General features: G+C 45.9%; 2 protein-coding genes across 2 annotated transcripts; both read left to right on the top strand.

Annotated features, from left to right (window-relative positions):
• Positions 1–275: 275 nt before the first annotated feature.
• Positions 276–1941, top strand: LOC113878185 (C-C motif chemokine 4). The gene is made up of 3 exons (XM_027519097.1): positions 276–524; positions 1026–1140; positions 1539–1941. Exons 1-3 carry the CDS (start codon positions 449–451, stop codon positions 1624–1626), a joined length of 279 nt encoding a protein of 92 aa, XP_027374898.1. The 5' UTR covers positions 276–448; the 3' UTR covers positions 1627–1941.
• An 11700-nt stretch (positions 1942–13641) lies between these two features.
• Positions 13642–15540, top strand: LOC113878291 (WAP four-disulfide core domain protein 18-like). The gene is made up of 3 exons (XM_027519315.1): positions 13642–13756; positions 14314–14462; positions 15295–15540. Exons 1-3 carry the CDS (start codon positions 13672–13674, stop codon positions 15340–15342), a joined length of 282 nt encoding a protein of 93 aa, XP_027375116.1. The 5' UTR covers positions 13642–13671; the 3' UTR covers positions 15343–15540.
• Positions 15541–17259: the final 1719 nt, after the last annotated feature.

Raw genomic sequence — 17259 nt, 5'->3', positions numbered from 1 at the left:
TCTGGAGGTGCTAACCACTGAGAGCAGGATGGTTCTCATCTACAAGCCCCGGCTAGCAGGTGTGAAGCTTCCATCTTTCCTCTTGGGCTTGCAATTCTCCCCCCAGGCCTCAGTCACTGTCTCTGGTGTACCACTTCCCTCTAGGGTTCAACCCACTTCTTCTCTCCCCCACCTCCCTCCGCTTTCCTCCGTGATGACACCACTGAGGAAGAGAAAGCTGTGCAGAGCTCCTCCCTGTCAGCTAGCTTTAGTTTCCCTCTCAGCACCATGACATCATCTATACCCTGGAAATTCCACTCGCCCGCCAATGCCCTCACCTCTGTCCCAGGCCTCAGAGTTCCTATAAAGAGGGGTTCCCAGCTCAGGATCAGCACAGGGCACAGAAGGGTTCTGAAGCTCCTGGGTGCTGCAGTCCAAGCTCCGGGTGAATCTCTCCTCTGCCAAGATCATGAAGCTCTGCGTGACTGTCCTGTCCCTCCTCGTGCTCATGGCTGCCTTCTGTTCTCCAGCGCTCTCAGCACCAAGTAAGTCCACCCTTCCCGCAGCCCCTGAGTCAGGATGTAGAGAGAACTGACTTTTCTAGTTGGTGCTGGTCCAACAGTAGCATTCAGGGATGGGGCAAAAAGGAGCCAGGGAGATCTCTAAGTAGCCTGCTGTTAAATGCAGAGCCTAGTAAACACTCAGTAATATTCAAGTTCCTGTTTTCATAAGAAAGACCAACTCATAGGCTGGCTTAAGCAAGTCCCTGTCTCTCTGAGTGCCTTAGTTTCTCCATCTGTAAAATGAAAGGAGTTAAACACATGTGATCTGAGACCCAATCCAGCCTCAACCTTGTAGAATTCTTTCATCTCTAGGATCCTCTCTTCAGAATAAGACTCCTACTCCAAGTGGGCAGGCTTGAATATAAGGGACTGCACTGGGGAATCTGGTAGATGTACAGGAATGTCCCTTGAATATCTATAACTAGAAGCTAAAACGAAGAGCTCCTTGTAGAACTTCGGTCTTACCTTGGCCTTTCTTTCCAGTGGGCTCAGACCCTCCCACGGCCTGCTGCTTCTCTTACACTCTGCGGAAGATTCCTCGCAACTTTGTGAATGACTACTTCGAGACCAGCAGCCTCTGCTCCCAGCCAGCTGTGGTGTGAGTATCAAACCTGGGCTTTTCAGGGAGGCAAGGGTGAGGGCAGGATTAAAGAAGGGGATCTATTTGGGGTTGGGGGGGCGATTAAGCAGTAAAATAAAAAAGATGATAGGAGATACGGGCTGTTTCCTTAAAGCATGCTTAGAAAACATGTGGAAAAGTCATTGATGGGGACAGCAGGAAATGAATGGGAAGATTACATCCGCATTGATTGCAAAACTCATGGGTTCCTAATCTGGGCAACCCAAGAGGCCAGAGCTAAACCCCAGGGAGGAAGTTACAAGGAATCAGGTTCCAGCAGCCCCCCACTAGGCTGTGCAACATGAGCTAAGGATGGGGAACACCCAACACAGGCAAGGCCCCAAGGGATTCTGACCTGGCCACTCTTGGTTCCACAGATTCCAGACCAAAAAGGGCAGGCAGGTCTGCGCCAACCCCAGTGAGCCCTGGGTCCAGGAGTACGTGGATGACCTTGAATTGAACTGAGCTGCTCCGAGCTCCGGGGCAGGTGTTCTGCAGGAAAGATCACCTGAACCCGACGCTTCTCAGCGAGATGCACCCTCTCCATGTTCACGACTCCCCTCAGCAGATCCTGTTCCTTCTCTTAATTTAATTTTTTTATTCTGTGCTGTGCTATTACTGTATTTGGTATTGTTCCCCATTATTTATGTTTGTTTTACCAGAGGACCCATGTCCCCCATGGGGATTGTCTGCCATCACTGTCCCTCTGCTACTGTGAATACATGGATAATGCAACTGATTTCAAGTGTTTTTGTAATAAAATGGTTTTTTTTAAACATAGACCGTTTCTTTGTGCTTTAATTTGATTTGTAGTAAAGGGAATTGCCTGGTATTATGAAGAGGGACAAACTCCAATTTCCAAACACAATAAGAATGAACTATTCCTGAGGATGGAATATGGGGTAAAATGTCTAAAGATATAAACCTCACTTAATACTTTGAGCAAGGAGGGTTTTAACACCCTTATGAAGTAGGGACTATTATTCTCAATTTTACTGATGAGGGCATAAAGGCTCAAAGGTGAGGTGACTTGTTCAGGCTTGCACATCTGCTTGGGGAGCACCGTGAAAGGATGACTCAAAAAGATCTCTGTGCTGCGCGGAACATCTTGCAGGGAAGTTGTAAATAGAAAGATGAAGTAGTTCGGAGTCAGAAAAATGGGCCTCCGTTCCTCACTAGGATTAAGAAAGTCATCTTGTTGAAGCAGAAATTGCTAGACAGGATAGGACTCTCAGACCTCGATTCCTTTTATTTTCTAATTTCAATTTTTTTTTCTTCTAAAGTAAACATCTCACTTCTTTAACATAAAGCTAAACTCTTTGTACCAGTTTCTAGTCATTCAGGGGAAGGCCTCCCTGGTCTGGAGGGTTATAAAACATTCAGACCCAGGACAAGACAATCATTAACTGCTTATCCAGTTTATCAAGGGAAAAAACCTCCAGGTGGATCATTAATTCTTAAACATACTTCTGGCCCCTAAATAATGGTCTGGGGTCTTGGAAAAGGGTCGAGGGATGGCAATGTGTGGGAAGACTGAGAAAGTGGGGCCCAAAAGAAAGCCATAAAAATGACAACCTGGACATTCCAACTTTCAAACTGATTGGTCAGAAATTACATACATCTGGCCCCAAGCCAACCAAAAATGAACAGATCAATTCTAATAAAATATAAACAGTTATTATTCCCACTTATGGGGAGCTCTTCACACCCCATCTCAGTGTCTATGCTGAGAGTTTTGTATTTCTATCCTCTAAAATTTTGCCTTGTGTGAGTGTTTGTGAATTTGTGAAGTTCAATTTTCAGCCCCGCAAACAAGAACTCAGTTTCCTGTTTCATTGTCTTATTGGACCTCAGTTTTCACACCTGTAAAATGGGAGTGATATTATTCACTTTGAAGGGCTGTTATGAGGTGATGTGCAAAGGGCGCATTAGGGGCCCTGCTACCTGGAAGATTCTCTCTTTCCCTCTCTGAGTCTCAGATTTTTCACTTAAAAAGGACCATGATGTCTGTCCTCCCAGGGTCATCAGGCAGATTAAATTAGTGAACCTAGAGCCAAAGCAAATGCAAACTGTTGTCACGAGGACAAAAGAATAAATGTCAGATTTGGTTCTGCAGTGTGGTGGGTATAATCCAAGGCCATTTCTCCTTGACAGTCCTTCAATCAAGCATTCCCATGACATGAGTCAGAGAGATCATGGGCTGAAATAGAATTATATGCACAATTAAGTCTTGATCCATAAGCTGGGAGGAAACTCTCAGACCATCTGGTCCAGCCCTATCATATTATGGAAACTGAGGAACAGGAAATGAGAAGTGATTTGTCAAGGCCACTCAGAAAGTGTCAAGGCCAGTGCCAATCCCAGGTTAGTTCCCTTTTCTGAGCTCTGTCATATGCCACTGTGGTCCCCAAAAGGACAACTCATTGTATAAGTAGGGTAAAGAGGGGGCTACCTCAAAATTGCTTGTATTCTTTCTTACTGAACTATGGTTGATTCATAGTATTGTGTTTCAGGTGTACAGCAAAGCGATTCAGATTATACATATATATACATATATGTATATATATAATTTGTTATATCAGTTCAGGTCAGTTCAGTTTAGTCGCTCAGGCGTGTCCGACTCTTTTTGACCTCGTGAATCACAGCACGATAGATATACATTTATACATATATATATATATCTCTTTTCCATTATCGGTTATTACAAGATAATGAATATAATTTCTTGTCTTATACAGTAAATCCTTGTTGTTAAGCTATTTCATATATAGTAGTATATGTTATTTTCATACTCCTAATTTATCCCTCCTCTCTCTTCCCTCGCCTTTTGGTAACCATAAGTTTGTTTTCTATGTCTGTGAGTCTGTTTCTGTTTTACAAATAAGTTCATTTGTATTATTATTTATTTTTTAGATTCCACATATATGTGATCACATGGTGTATTTGTCTTTCTCTATCTGACTCCACTTAGTGTGATAATCTCTAGGTCTATCCACGTTGTTGCAAATGGCAATATTTCATTCTTTTCATGGCTGAGTAGTATTCTATTGTATTTATGTACCACATCTTCTTTTTCCCTTCAACTGTTGATGGACATTTAGATTGCTCCCATGTCTTGGCTATTGTAAATAGCCATGGTAGGCTGAATAATGTCCCCCAAGATGTTCACATCCTAATCTACAGAACCTGTAAATAGTGTTGCTGTGAACCCTGGGGTGCATGTATCTTTTCAGATTAAGCTTTTTGTCTTTTCCAGACATACACCCAGGAGTGAGATTTCTAGGTCATATGGCAATTCTATTTTTAGTTTTTTGAGAAACCTCCGTACTGTATTCCATAGTGTCTGCACTGATTTACATCCCCAATAACAGTGTAAGAGGGTCCGCTTTTCTCCACATCCTCTCCAGCATTTATGATTTGTAGACTGCATGATGATAGTCATTCTGACCAGTGTGAGGGAATACCTCATTGTGGTTTTGATTTGCATTTCTTGTTTAAGTGTTCTTAGTGCGATGGAAAAGCAGAACTGAGACTGTGTGTCTCTCTGGGGCCAACAGACACAAATCCCTGCCTTGCCTGCCCTCAGTCACTCCCATCATCCCAGAGTTCCTGTAGAAACCTCCTTCGGATTCTGCAGGGACTGAGAGAAGGATATTGGGGGCTGAATTGATCTGGTCTTCCCTTCTACTTTTGATCTTCCTACATCTGAGCTGTCCGGTATGTAACCACGAGCTGCAAGTGACTATTTAAATGTCAATTAAATGTAATTTCAATTAAAAGAAAACTAAAGGTCTGGACTTTCCTATGGTGGAGTGGATGGGAATATGCCTGCCAATGCAGAAGGCATGGTTTGAGCTCTGGTCCAGGAGGATTCCCCATGCCATGGAGCAACTAGGCCAGAGAGCCACAGCTACTGAAGTCTGCATGCATAGAGCCCATGCTCTGCCACAGAAAAGCCACTGCAATGAGAAGCCTGCACATTACAACTAGAGAGCAGCCCCTGCTCGTTGAAACTAGAGAAAGTCCTCGCTCAGCAATGACAACCCAGCACAACCAAAAATAAAAATAACGAATAAAGTTCAGTGCCTCAGTTACAGTTGTCACATTTTTAAACATTAATTACTTTATTTAGTTTTTGGCTGTTCTGGGTCTTCACTGCTGGGGTAGACGTTCTCTAGTTGCGGTGAGTGGGGGTTACTCTGCAGTGGTGGGATGAGGGCTTCTCATTGTGGCGGCTTCTCTTGCTGTGGGCCTTGGGTTCTAAGGAGCGCAGCCTCAGCAGTTGTGGCTCATGAGGCCAGCTGCTGCACAGCATGTGAAATCCTCTCGGACTAGGAACCGAACCCGTGTCCCCTGCATTGACAGGTGAATTCTTAACCACTGGACCACCAGGAAAGTCCACACTAGTCACATCTCAAGTGCTCGCCAGCACCTGAGCCGTGTGCCTTATGGCTGCCATGTCGAGTGGTAGAGACACAGAACATTTCCTTCATCGTAGAAATTTCCATTGGACAGATATTCTCAGGGCCTAAAGAGAATGAAAGGAGAAGTTGGGGTGGCCTGGAAGGAAAGGACATGGTCTTTGGCAAAAGATACACAACACTAGTCTGAGGGAAGGGGTTGGGAGAGAGAATCCATGATCCCCAAGCCCAAGACAAGGTCTAGATCACCATGGTAGACGGAATAATGGTCCCCAAGCTGTTCACATCCTAATCCCAGAAGCTGTGAATATTGCCTCACATGGCAAAACGGACTTTGTAGATATGATCAAGTTAAAAATTTTGAGATGAGGAGATTATCCTGGGTTATTTGTCTGGACTTTAAATCTAGTCTTATGTGTCCTTATAAAAGGGACAGACGATCTAACCACAGAAGAGAAGGCAATATGAAAACAAAAGCAAGATACCATGCTGCTGACTTTGAAGATGGACAAAGAGACCATGAGCCAAAGACTACAAAAAGGATACAATTCTAGAAGGTGGAAAAGGAAAGAAAAAGGTTTTTCTCCTAAAACTTCCAAAAGGAGCACAGCCCCCTTGGTTTCAGCTCAGTGAATCAGATTGTGAACTTCTGACTTCCAGAAGCTTAAGGGAATAACTGTGTGTTGTTTTAGGACACTAAATGTGTGTGATTTGTTACAGCAGCAGTAGGAAGCTAATACAATCACCAATATCAGAGTCATTCACAATGACCCCCCACCCCCCACCCCAGCTCAGTGTGGAAGGGAATGAAACATTCTAGAAAGAACCAATGGTTTTCCTAGTAGTCATGTACGGATGTGAGAGTTGGAGCATAAAGAAGACAGAACGCCAAAGAATTGATGCTTTCGAACTGTGGTGCTGGAGAAGACTCTTGAGAGTCCCTTGGACTGCAAGGAGATCAAACCAGTCTATCCTAAAGGAAATCAGCCCTGAATATTCATTGGAACGACTGATGCTGAAGTTGAAGCTCCAATACTTTGGTCACCTGATATGAAGAGCCATCTCACTGGAAAAGACCCTGATACTGGGAATGATTGAGGGCAAGAGGAGAAGGGGACAGCAGAGGATGAGATGGTAGGATGGCATCATTGAATCATGAGTCTGAGCAAACTCTGGGAGATAGTGAGGACAGGGAAGCCTGGTGTGCTACAGCCCATGGGGTTGCAATGAGTCAGACACAACAGAGCGACTGAACAACAAACTTCAAGTTTGTTTCAAGTTTGAAGACTGAAAGTGAGACAAACTTCCCCAGAGGAGAAACCCAGGGTAAAGTGGACACATTCTAGGGTGAAGAACTATAATGAGGTGAGGCATCTAACACAGAAGTGCTGCTTCAGCAGCTGAGTATGAGGGCCAAAGCTTCACCAGTGACTCCACACCCATCACATTAAGAGGAGTCTTGATTCTTCTCCAGACTCAGGGGGGCCTCTGGGTGTCTTGCATTCCTAACTGGGAGGAATCCACCCTCTCCTTTGTCTAATAAAGCCCAGAGCAGAGCCATGGCTCTTCACGGTTCATTATTAGAGAGAAGGCAGGGTTAGGGCCAGGATCCGGATTTCCTCCCTCCCCTTGGAGCCCTTTCCCCGCACCTCCCTGCCCCTGAGCAAGTTGGAAGGGAGGAGACTCCACTCCACTGAGGCCGGATCAGCAGGGAAGACGGCAGGAAGCCTGAACACCCTCGTGAAGAAATGCTTTACCAGGGAATTACAGATGAGAGCACAGACTCCTCGTGCTGGGGCAACGTGGGGCTTCACCTGTTGTGCAATATCAGACTTGTGTTTTCCCCCCTTTTTTCATACAACTTCCTTTTCTCATCCAGAGGCCAGGGAGTTTGTATCAGCTTTCAAGACTGTCTGGTGGAGGTTTCTCTGGGTTTCTGGGTAGGGGCCAGAACAGATGAGGCAGGATGGGGGTGGGGAGCCACTGGATGCCTAGCCTGTGCTTTCTGCTTTCCTGCAGTCCCTGCCCCCTCTCACCCCCGTCTCCCTTTCTAGACGGCAGGAAGGCAGTCACCTCCTGTTCTTATTTAGGCAAATTTTGTGTCCCTTCACTACCTCACCCCAGTCCCCAGAATCTTCGATAATCTTCTATGTTCTCATGACACAGGCATTTTCCTCCTAGGAGGCCAGGAGCTGAGCTCACAGGAGCCAAGGATGTGACTGGAACTGCAGAGGGTGAAAGAAACCACAGCTCTTCCTGATGACAGGGCCAGCGGCCACAGGGCTGTCCTGAGTTTGCATAGTCACTTTTTGCATAGTCACCCTTCACAGACCCAGGAGTCCCGTCACAGCGTTCCGGGTCCGGTCCGGTCTAGGTCTCTGCCCCATTTGACGCAGCCTAAGCTCCTCTGAGCCCAGCAGGCTTCTTGGAAAGGCTGGCAGCCTTCCTGGGTTGTTCCTTCGCCCTGCCAACTCTATCTACAGTCCACCCTCTTCCCATGCAGGGATGAGACCCTATTGAGGCTATTCTCAGATGTCTCACTTTTCAGCTCACATCTTTCCTTTATCCTCTCACTAGTGTACATCTTATTTTTCTCTCCCAATATGTGGGAGGAAAGCTAGCTCTTAAATCATGAATTTAAAAAACATTTATGCTATCAACCCTATGTCTGGTTTCTTTCAGGGCTTGGCCTTATTCCCATCCTCCCACCTCCACCCAAATCCTATTCTCCCACCCAAGCCCAGATCTTGAAATAGGAAACCTGTGCTTTCAGAACTAGTGAGTCTGAAGGAAAATCGCCTGAGGAATTCAGCTGACTTGCTTCTCTAAGCTGTGTCCACCCTCCCCGAAAGGCCAGGGAGTCTAGTTTATAATTGACTGCTTGCAAGACAGAGAAATGGGTGTGAGAATAAGGAAGTAGAGGAGGGTGGGAAGGCACCTTGCAAATTCCTCCAAATATGGTCTGTTCCACACTTAAAGTTATCCAGAAAGGCAGCAGGCCCACAGGTGTTGAGAAGATGTCTTTGGCCAGATCTGTGCCATCTGACTTTTTAAATTTCATCATCTGTGACTTAACAAGGTCTCATGCTCTGTTACACAATGCCTTGGTGTTCTTTCTTCTTTCTTGGCTCTTCATGAAACAGGATAAAGATGACAAAGATATAACATGAACAAGATCTGGGGCTGGGGGGCTGAGTGTGCAGTTGGGTGTTTAAAGGATTTGGCAGCATTGGGAAATGACTCTCTGGAATATGAAATTGCAGGAAAAATAGAATTCCAGGAAATTCAGGAGACTGAACAAAGAAGCTGCTGCAGTCTCAAGGTCTCTCGTGTCATCCTGAAAAAAAAAAAAAGAAAAATGAAACACAACTTTGATAGCTGCAAGTACAACAGGTAGATTTGTTGCCGGAAAGGCAGACCCCTTTCAGGGCCTGACATTGGGCTCTTGTCTAACACTCAGAAATGAACTATCTAAGGAGACACCTGCTGACAAAGTGAGAGATTTTTTGGGCAGAGAGCAGCAGGGTAAGGGACCCAGGAGAATTTCTCTGCCACATGGCTCGAAGTCTCAGGTTTTATGGTAATTGCGTTAATTTCTGGGTTGTTGCTGGCCAATCACTCTGACTCAAGGTCCTTAGTGGCACGCATATCACTCAGCCAAGATGGATTCCAGTGAGAAGGATTCTGGGAAGTTGGCAGGACATTTGGACTGACATCTCCTCCCTTCCTTTACTGTTCTTAAATGTTTCCGTTTGGTGGTAACTTGTTAGTTCCACATTCCTCATCAAGATCTCCTGTTTAAGATAACTCACGCAGAATGGATACAAGTGTATGACTGGCTGAGTCCCTTTGCTGTTCACCTGAAACTATCACAGCCCTGTTAATCGGCTATAGCCCAATACAAAATAAAAAGTTAAAAAAAAAAACAACCACTTATGTAAGTGGTTACTGTAGTGCCTGGCCAGGGCAGTGGTTTTGGTCAGTGGTTCCCCAAACATGTTTTACAGACTGAGAGTAAGTGAACCAAAACTTGGGTGGCTCCCTTGCATGTAGTAAAGCGAATCTACAGACACCAGGTTACAGGGAAGGGAAAGTGCAGTGTTTAATGTGAGGTGCCATACAAGGACAGAACAACAAGTGCTCAAAAAGTCTGAACTCCCCGATGGGTATCAGCAAAGCCTTTTAAAAGGCAAGGTGAGGAGGGGGGTCCCAGGGGTGGAGTTGTGAGCAGCTCGTGCACAATTCATTGGTCAATGGTGAGGGTGTTACAGAGGTTAATAACAACCCTGAGGCTCCCATAGGCCTGGGGACTATGTGCTCACGGTCATTAAGTAGCTAATTTTTTCCCATTGGTGGTGATTTTAGCATGTGTAAAGCAACTCAGTAAATGTGCGTCAGATACTATTATCTGTGTACTTTGAAGAGGAGATGGGGCTTCCCAGGTGGCGCAGTGGTAAAGAATCTGCCTGCCAATGCGGGAGACACAGGTTTGATGCCTGGGTTGGAGAGATCCCCAGGAGAAGGAAATAGCAACCTTACTCCAGTATTCTTGCCTGGGAAATCCCATGGACAGAGGAGCCTGGTGGGCTACAGTCCATGGTGTCCCAAAGAGTCGGACGTGACTAAGCACTCACTTACTTGGAGAGGAGCTAAAGCAGAGGATATGGGGGAAGGGTTTGTCTAGGGAAGCCCCCACGGGGTCCTGGCTCAGACACAGGAGGACATCTAGGAATTCCCAAGGTTTCCACTCAGTCTTCTCCTTTAATTGTTCATTTGTGTCTTACAAAGGCTGCAGACACCTGGTCTTTTCAAATGACAATATGTCATGAGAACTTAGCAAATCCCCAAATTTGTGACTGTCACTTGAGTCCTAGAAATCCACTTTTTATAGGAACATCATTTTGTTTTGTTTTCCACAAAGAAATCAAGATTTTAATCAGGTAGGTAAAATGCTCCTCGTTTTCAGGTTCATGAACAGCATCTGGGGAGGTTTTCTGGACCCCACCCTTGGAGATTCCACAGCAGTGAGTCTGGGGTGGGTTTGAAGTGTTCACAAGGCATCATTTCTTTGAGTTTCATTTCTTCATCTGGGACATGGAGATATTGGTGGAAGCAACCCCACAGGCTTGTGAGCCTTCATTGAGATGATGGGTATAAAGTATAAACTCAGAACCTACCAGACAATCATGTGCTTAACAAAGATCAAGTATTGTTATAATTCTTGGAGAAAGTCCCTCCTTCATAACCTTGCAACACCTGTTATTACAATGAGTAGTCAACAAGACATTGTAGACCATGATTATCCTTTGCTTCATACTGGGAACTTGACGTGCTAGAGTAGCAAGCAAATTATATTGTGTTATATAATTTCTGCCAATTAAGTTCTTTTACTGGAGTGAGAATTCTTTGCCTCATATTCCCAATTTGGATATATCCCAAGGGGAGTAAAGGACTACATAGCTTGAGATAGTCCATTAAAAATTTAAGGGAGGAGGGATAAATTAGGAGTTTGATAATTACTATTATATAGAAAATAGATAACAAAGACCTACTGTATAGCACAGGGAACTATGTTCCATATCTTGTAATAACCTATAATGGAAAAGCATTTGAAAAGAACAGATACGTATGTATATGTATAATGGCTTGCCTGATGGCTTAGTGGTAAAGAACCCACCTGCAAATGCAGGAGGCCCAGGTTCAATCCCTGGGTCAGGAAGATACCTGGATAAAGAAATGGCAACCCACTCCTGTACTCTTTCTTGGGAAATCCCAAGGACAGAGAAGCAGTAGGCTACAATCCATGGGGTCACAAAGAGTTGGACAGCACCTAGAGACTAAAACAACAGCAATGTATAACTGAATCACTTTGCCGTGATTCAGCAAATTCATGCAACATTATAAATCACCTGTACTTAAGCCTTCCCTGATAGCTCAGTTGGTAAAGAATCCGCCTGCAATGCAGGAGACCCCAGTTCAATTCCGGGATAGGGAAGATCCGCTGGAGAAGGGATAGGCTCAGATCAGATCAGATCAGTCGCCCAGTCCTGTCCAACTCTTTGCGACCCCATGAATTGCAGCACGCCAGGCCTCCCTGTCCATCACCAACTCCTGGAGTTCACTCAGACTCACATCCATCGAGTCAGTGATACCATCCAGCCATCTCATCCTCTGTTGTCCCCTTCTCCTCCTGCCCCCAATCCCTCCCAGCATGAGTCTTTTCCAATGAGTCAACTCTTCGCATGAGGTGGCCAAAGTACTGGAGTTTCAGCTTTAGCATCATTCCTTCCAAAGAAATCCCAGAGCTGATCTCCTTCAGAATGGACTGGTTGGATCTCCTTGCAGTCCAAGGGACTCTCAAGAGTCTTCTCCAACACCACAGTTCAAAAGCATCAATTCTTCAGCACTCAGCTTTCTTCACAGTCCAACTCTCACATCCATACATGACCATAGGAAAAACCCCAAACCTGCTAAATGTCTTAACAATTAAAGTCTGGCCAAATAAATTATAAACCATTCATAAAATGGAATTTTAGATAGTAGCTATTATTTTTTTTTAAAAGAGAAGATACTAACCTGGAAAGCTCTCCAAGACATCACATTAACTGAATAAAGCAAAATAATGCATATAACTTCATTTCTACAAAAATATTATGTGTTTATATACACACATAAATATATGCAAAAACATAGGAAAAGAGCTTTGAAAAATACAAAGCAAACTGGTAATATTGATTGCTTCCTGGAAGGTTACTCGGGATATATCTGTATTGTTGGAATTATTTACCACAATCGTGTGTTGTGTGAAAATGAACTTTGACAGATGATGTTAACTCAGGGATAGTCATCGTATCTCAGTCACTTTTGGGGAGATATTCTCGGCAAGCCCTCTCCTTGCCAACAGTGCTGCTCCAGAGAATGCTCCTGCAAGCTCTTTGGAGCTGTCCAGCCCTGGCCCCACGATTGAGGCCACAATACGCAGCAGCCTGGGGTCCAGCCAGCCATCATGGGTTTGGATCTGGGCTTGCCCTTTGCTTTGGTCTGTGCTGCGTGGCACCATTGATCTCCACCCTGGACTGAGCTCTCTCTCTAGGGACCCTGGTCCCTCCTTCAGACTAAGGAGTCATTCTTAGCATTCAAAAATGCTTTTGCCCTTTGAGTCTGCAGAGATTCTGAGATGCTAATGTGAGCTCACCGCCTGACATGGACAGGCTGAGCCCCCTCTTGGCTGACTTCGCCTTTCTCTGCCCAGGCCTCACCCACAGGAGGTCTTAAGGTGCTTGTCTGACCTCTGACCACCAAGGACAAAGCAGACTTTCTCTTCACTCCCACTGTCATTGGGGGTGTATCTGCACGCACCTTTCTCAGAGATTTCGTAATTGAGATGGGAAAGTGGGCTAGGCTCCTTACACAAGCCCCTGAGGACCCTTTTGTGTCTTTCTCCTGTAGTTCTGCTCATGTAGGGCACCCACACAACCTTCTCTCCAGAAACTTCTTGGTATGAAGCAGGGTAGCCTCAGAGACCACCAGACACCAAGATCGACCATGCCTCTCCACTCTCAAGGCCCCTGCCCAGCTCGTGGTCTTGAACATCCATCCCCTTAGATGAGTGACTTTTTCACGCTCACTGTGGTTCCACCCTCAGCCATGGGGGCAGCTCCAAAGCACACGTTCACCATCCTTGTGTAACTGGAGCAGCAGGAGACCCCAGATGGGCCCTTACAAACAACACCTAGCTTAAGCTCTTACTCTGATAATATAATGTACAAGGAGAAAATTCTTTTATTTGGCTATGGTTCCTAGAGGCACGGGGGAAATCAGGGCTAAGAAGTAATGGAGCAATGAATGAAGAGCTTAAACATGTTCCCGAGCTTTCCAGTTTAATATTCGCCTCTCCTAGAACCCATTACCTAGCCTGAGAAACCAGTTGTGAAATAGAACAAGGAAATTAGAACAAGGACACTCCCTTGAGAGCTTACATTTTAATACTCTTCCTGCTCTACTGCTTCCCACCCCACCCTCCTTTCTGGTGACAGTGAGAGTATAAATTATAGCTGGGCTCTGCCCCTTCACCACACCAGAAGCCAACATGAAGACAGGCACTATCTTTGTTCTGCTGGCTTTCATCATCATGGGGCTGGAGGTGACCTGGGCTCAGAAGTCTCCTGTCAAAGGTGAGGGTGCTGAGGGGACCCCAGCTGACCGCAGAGAAGGCTCAGAGCCCAGTGCTAAATGTGGGAATGGTTTGGCCTGGAAGCAACCACATCCCCTCATGCATTTCCCTTGATCTAAATGAGAGTTCACCCTGCGTTTCCCATTGTCCTTATCAGATTGGGTTGGGTCTGATTGGAAGTCAAGTGTAGTGTTCTCTCTATTAGGACTTTGCCCAGATGTGGGACTCCACAGGGAGCTATGGGACAAGCACATGTGGACTTACACACATGAACGGGGAGCTGGAGACCTCTGTGAGCAGAGACTTCTCTAAGATCTTCTTATAATCGGGAAAAAGAGGCTTATGACTGGGAAGGTTTCTTGTCCTCTGAGACCGTGCAGACTTTGGAGCAGGGAGAACTTTCTGCTAAGGCCAGACTGTGGGCTGAAGACTGAGAGTGGAGAAGTCAAGGCTGAGGGAGGAGTCTTGCCAGCGATGAGGGCTTCAGGGCTCCAGCAGCCGTTCTCAAGCCTGTCTTGGTGACTATTCCAGACTGCACAAAACCATCCTGTGTTTCAGGACGACAGAGACCTGGATTCTGCCCAGAGGTGCCCAGAGGTATTTTGGGAGCTTGTGTTGAAATGTGCTCCGGTGATGATTCCTGTCCCAGGGGAATGAAATGCTGCAGCAATGGATGTGGTCATTCCTGCACAACTCCTGTCTTCCGAGTGAGTACAAATCAACCATGCACTGGCCAAGGATGCACATGACTCCCCAGGGCACTTTGCTGGTGAAGAGGGCTGCTCACATGTCCGCTGCATGTGAGAGTCTGGAAGATTCTGGGAGAAAGGGGCTAGAAATATGGCAAAAGGACAGCTGGTTGCACTATCTGAGGTCTTCTCTTAGAAGAGGAGCCCTATCCCAAGACAGCCCTGATGGGTTCAGTTGAGAAAAGTAGCCGTGACCCTAGAAGCACAGGTCACTCTTTACCAGGAGTTTCTCACTTTCCTTCTCCTCCCTCACCAAAGGGGCTTAATGCTTCCTGGAAAATAGGTCATCCTGGGAGGAGGAAGAAAGGGAAAGGGAACCCCAAGTATCTCCTGTGTTGGGTACACATTGTGCTGGAATTGAAGTAAAAAGACAAGAACAACATGGGTCAGGAGACAGATCTCGATAAATAATTGCAACCTAGTGTGAGGAGTGCCCCAAAGAGAGTTCGCCTGAGATCTGTGGGATCAAAGAGAGGAGTTATTGACTTTGCCTGGGAGGAGAGAGATTGGGAAAGTTGTCAGAGAGTAGAGAACGTCAAGGGAGAGCATAAAGGATGCATGAAGTCAGCAGGAGGAAGGCAGGGCAGCTGAGAGAGTGGGAGGAGTGTCGACCTGCCCCAGTAAGAGAAGAGAAAGCGATGGTGGTAGGAAGGGATTGTAATATCTCAGAGGGTGGTGGAGGGAAATCCATACCAGAGCCCAGAGAGGAATGAGCTTCCTGCTGAAGAGTTTGGTAAACTGCTGGATGCTTCTAAGCACAATTAATGTCATGATCAAATTTGTATTTTAGAAAGGTGGCTCTGGTGGCCATGGGAAAGTTGGACAGAAGGTTTATTGAGCATGCCTGGAGACCAGCCCCAGAAGATTTCTCACGAATCAATGAATTTGATGCTTGTCATAACTACAAGATTTTCACATCCATTCCAGACTCTTTTCTATGCCTGGAATTGTAGCCCTGGAAGATGAAGATCTAAAATGGTGGGATGTCTGCTTTCTAAAGAGCCTGTGTGGAAAATAAACTAAATTTGTGGCATAGTTTGGGCTGTGTCCTTCTTTCCATGTAGGCATTCTGGTGGCCCCTCTGTGGCTTAACAGGACCACATGTGTATACATGCGCCCATGAATACAGGACACTCAGGATACAAATAGACCAGAGGCAAGTCCCCCTCCCGCCACCCCCCACCTAATTTTAGTCCCCTCCCACTTAGTTTCATTCCTCCAGAGGAGCCTGGTGAGCCACAGTCCACAGGGTTGCAGTGAGTTAGTCACGACTGAGCAACAAACACTTTCACTTTTATCTCTATGTACCTAGACAAGGTAGAAGGTCTGAGAATGTTTTTTCAAGTGCTCTGTGAATGATTTTGGTCGAGCATAAAACATAAATAACTATGACTATGGAGCACATAGCAGGCCTGTTACAGCAGACTTCATTAAGACAAGACTTGGAAGGGACAGTGCGGGGATACCCTATTCTAAGGCAAGGCGCCAACATCTATCGGGACTTGATGCCTAATTCTAGGAGAGGGAACCTGATCCTTGGCATGTGGAACTTGGGCTGGCATGCGTTGGGAAATGCCAGCTCTTGTCTTGGAGTGATTTGGAGTCAGGATACAGTTATGAGAAAGGCTTTGTGGATGGAGCTTTGGATTCAGATTTTCCCTGAGGAAGAGGATAAAACTTGGTCTCCCAAAGATTCTGGCAAAAATGATAGTCTGGACGGTCTGCTTGTGAGCTTTCTCTCTTCCAGCTCTCTGTTCACTTCTTCCTACTGAATCCCCCTACTTTGCCTGCTCTTCCATATCTGTATGTCCTTGTCACCAACACTGCTCTTGCTTCTCATATAGCACATCGTAGAATCCCAATGCCCCATGGCCTCAGCAGTCTGTGCACCGGAATGAGGGGATATTAGCCCTGAAATCATCTTTCAGTGATGGAATGGCTGGCCATTCCCATTTCAAAGGATTCCATGCCCCTGTCTCCCTTGGTCATTCAGGGAAGTTCATGACCATACCACTAAAATGTTCTTAAACATTTATCTGCCATACTGAATGACCTTCCACTGCAAAGATATTTGAGGATGGCATCCTATAACTTCCTCTTAGGTTTCTCCCTTCCAGGTAGTCCAGATGTCCCTAGAAAGTTTTTTACTTTTTAGTAAACTTCTCATTTTTCTCACCGGCATTTATTTTTTCTTTTTTGGCAGGGGCTGGGGGTGTGTGCTCTGCAGCATGTGAGATCTTAGTTCCCCTACTACGGATTGAGCTTGTTCCTCCTGCACTGCAGGCACGAAGTCTTAACCATGGGACCACAAGGAAAGTCCCTCACCTGCATTTAAACTGCCTTTATATTTAAGAGAAACTCTGTTTCTCCCTCTGGAGATTGGCAAGGCCCAGATACTTCCTTCCTACTCCCTGAAAAATAGGGCTTGGAATTGTATTGCTTCTCTCTGATGATGTGGATCTACAGGGAATGGCACTGTGACTTAGGGATCAGTTCAGTTCAGTTCAGCTGCTCAGTCGTGTCTGACTCTTTGTGACCCCATGAATCACAGCACACCAGGGCTCCCTGTCCATCACCAACTCCCGGAGTTCACTCAAACTCATGTTCACTGAGTTGGTGATGCCATCCAGCCATCTCATCCTCTGTCGTTCCCTTCTCTTCCTGCCCCCAATGCCTCCCAGCATCAGAGTCTTTTCCAATGAGTCAACTCTTCACATGAGGTGGCCAAAGTACTGGAGTTTCAGCTTTAGCATCA

This window comes from Bos indicus x Bos taurus, chromosome 19, assembly GCF_003369695.1.
Source record: "Bos indicus x Bos taurus breed Angus x Brahman F1 hybrid chromosome 19, Bos_hybrid_MaternalHap_v2.0, whole genome shotgun sequence".
Classification (NCBI taxonomy): Eukaryota; Metazoa; Chordata; class Mammalia; order Artiodactyla; family Bovidae; genus Bos; species Bos indicus x Bos taurus.
Note: the sequence above shows the minus strand (reverse complement) of the source record. Positions and strands in the feature narration are given on the sequence as shown.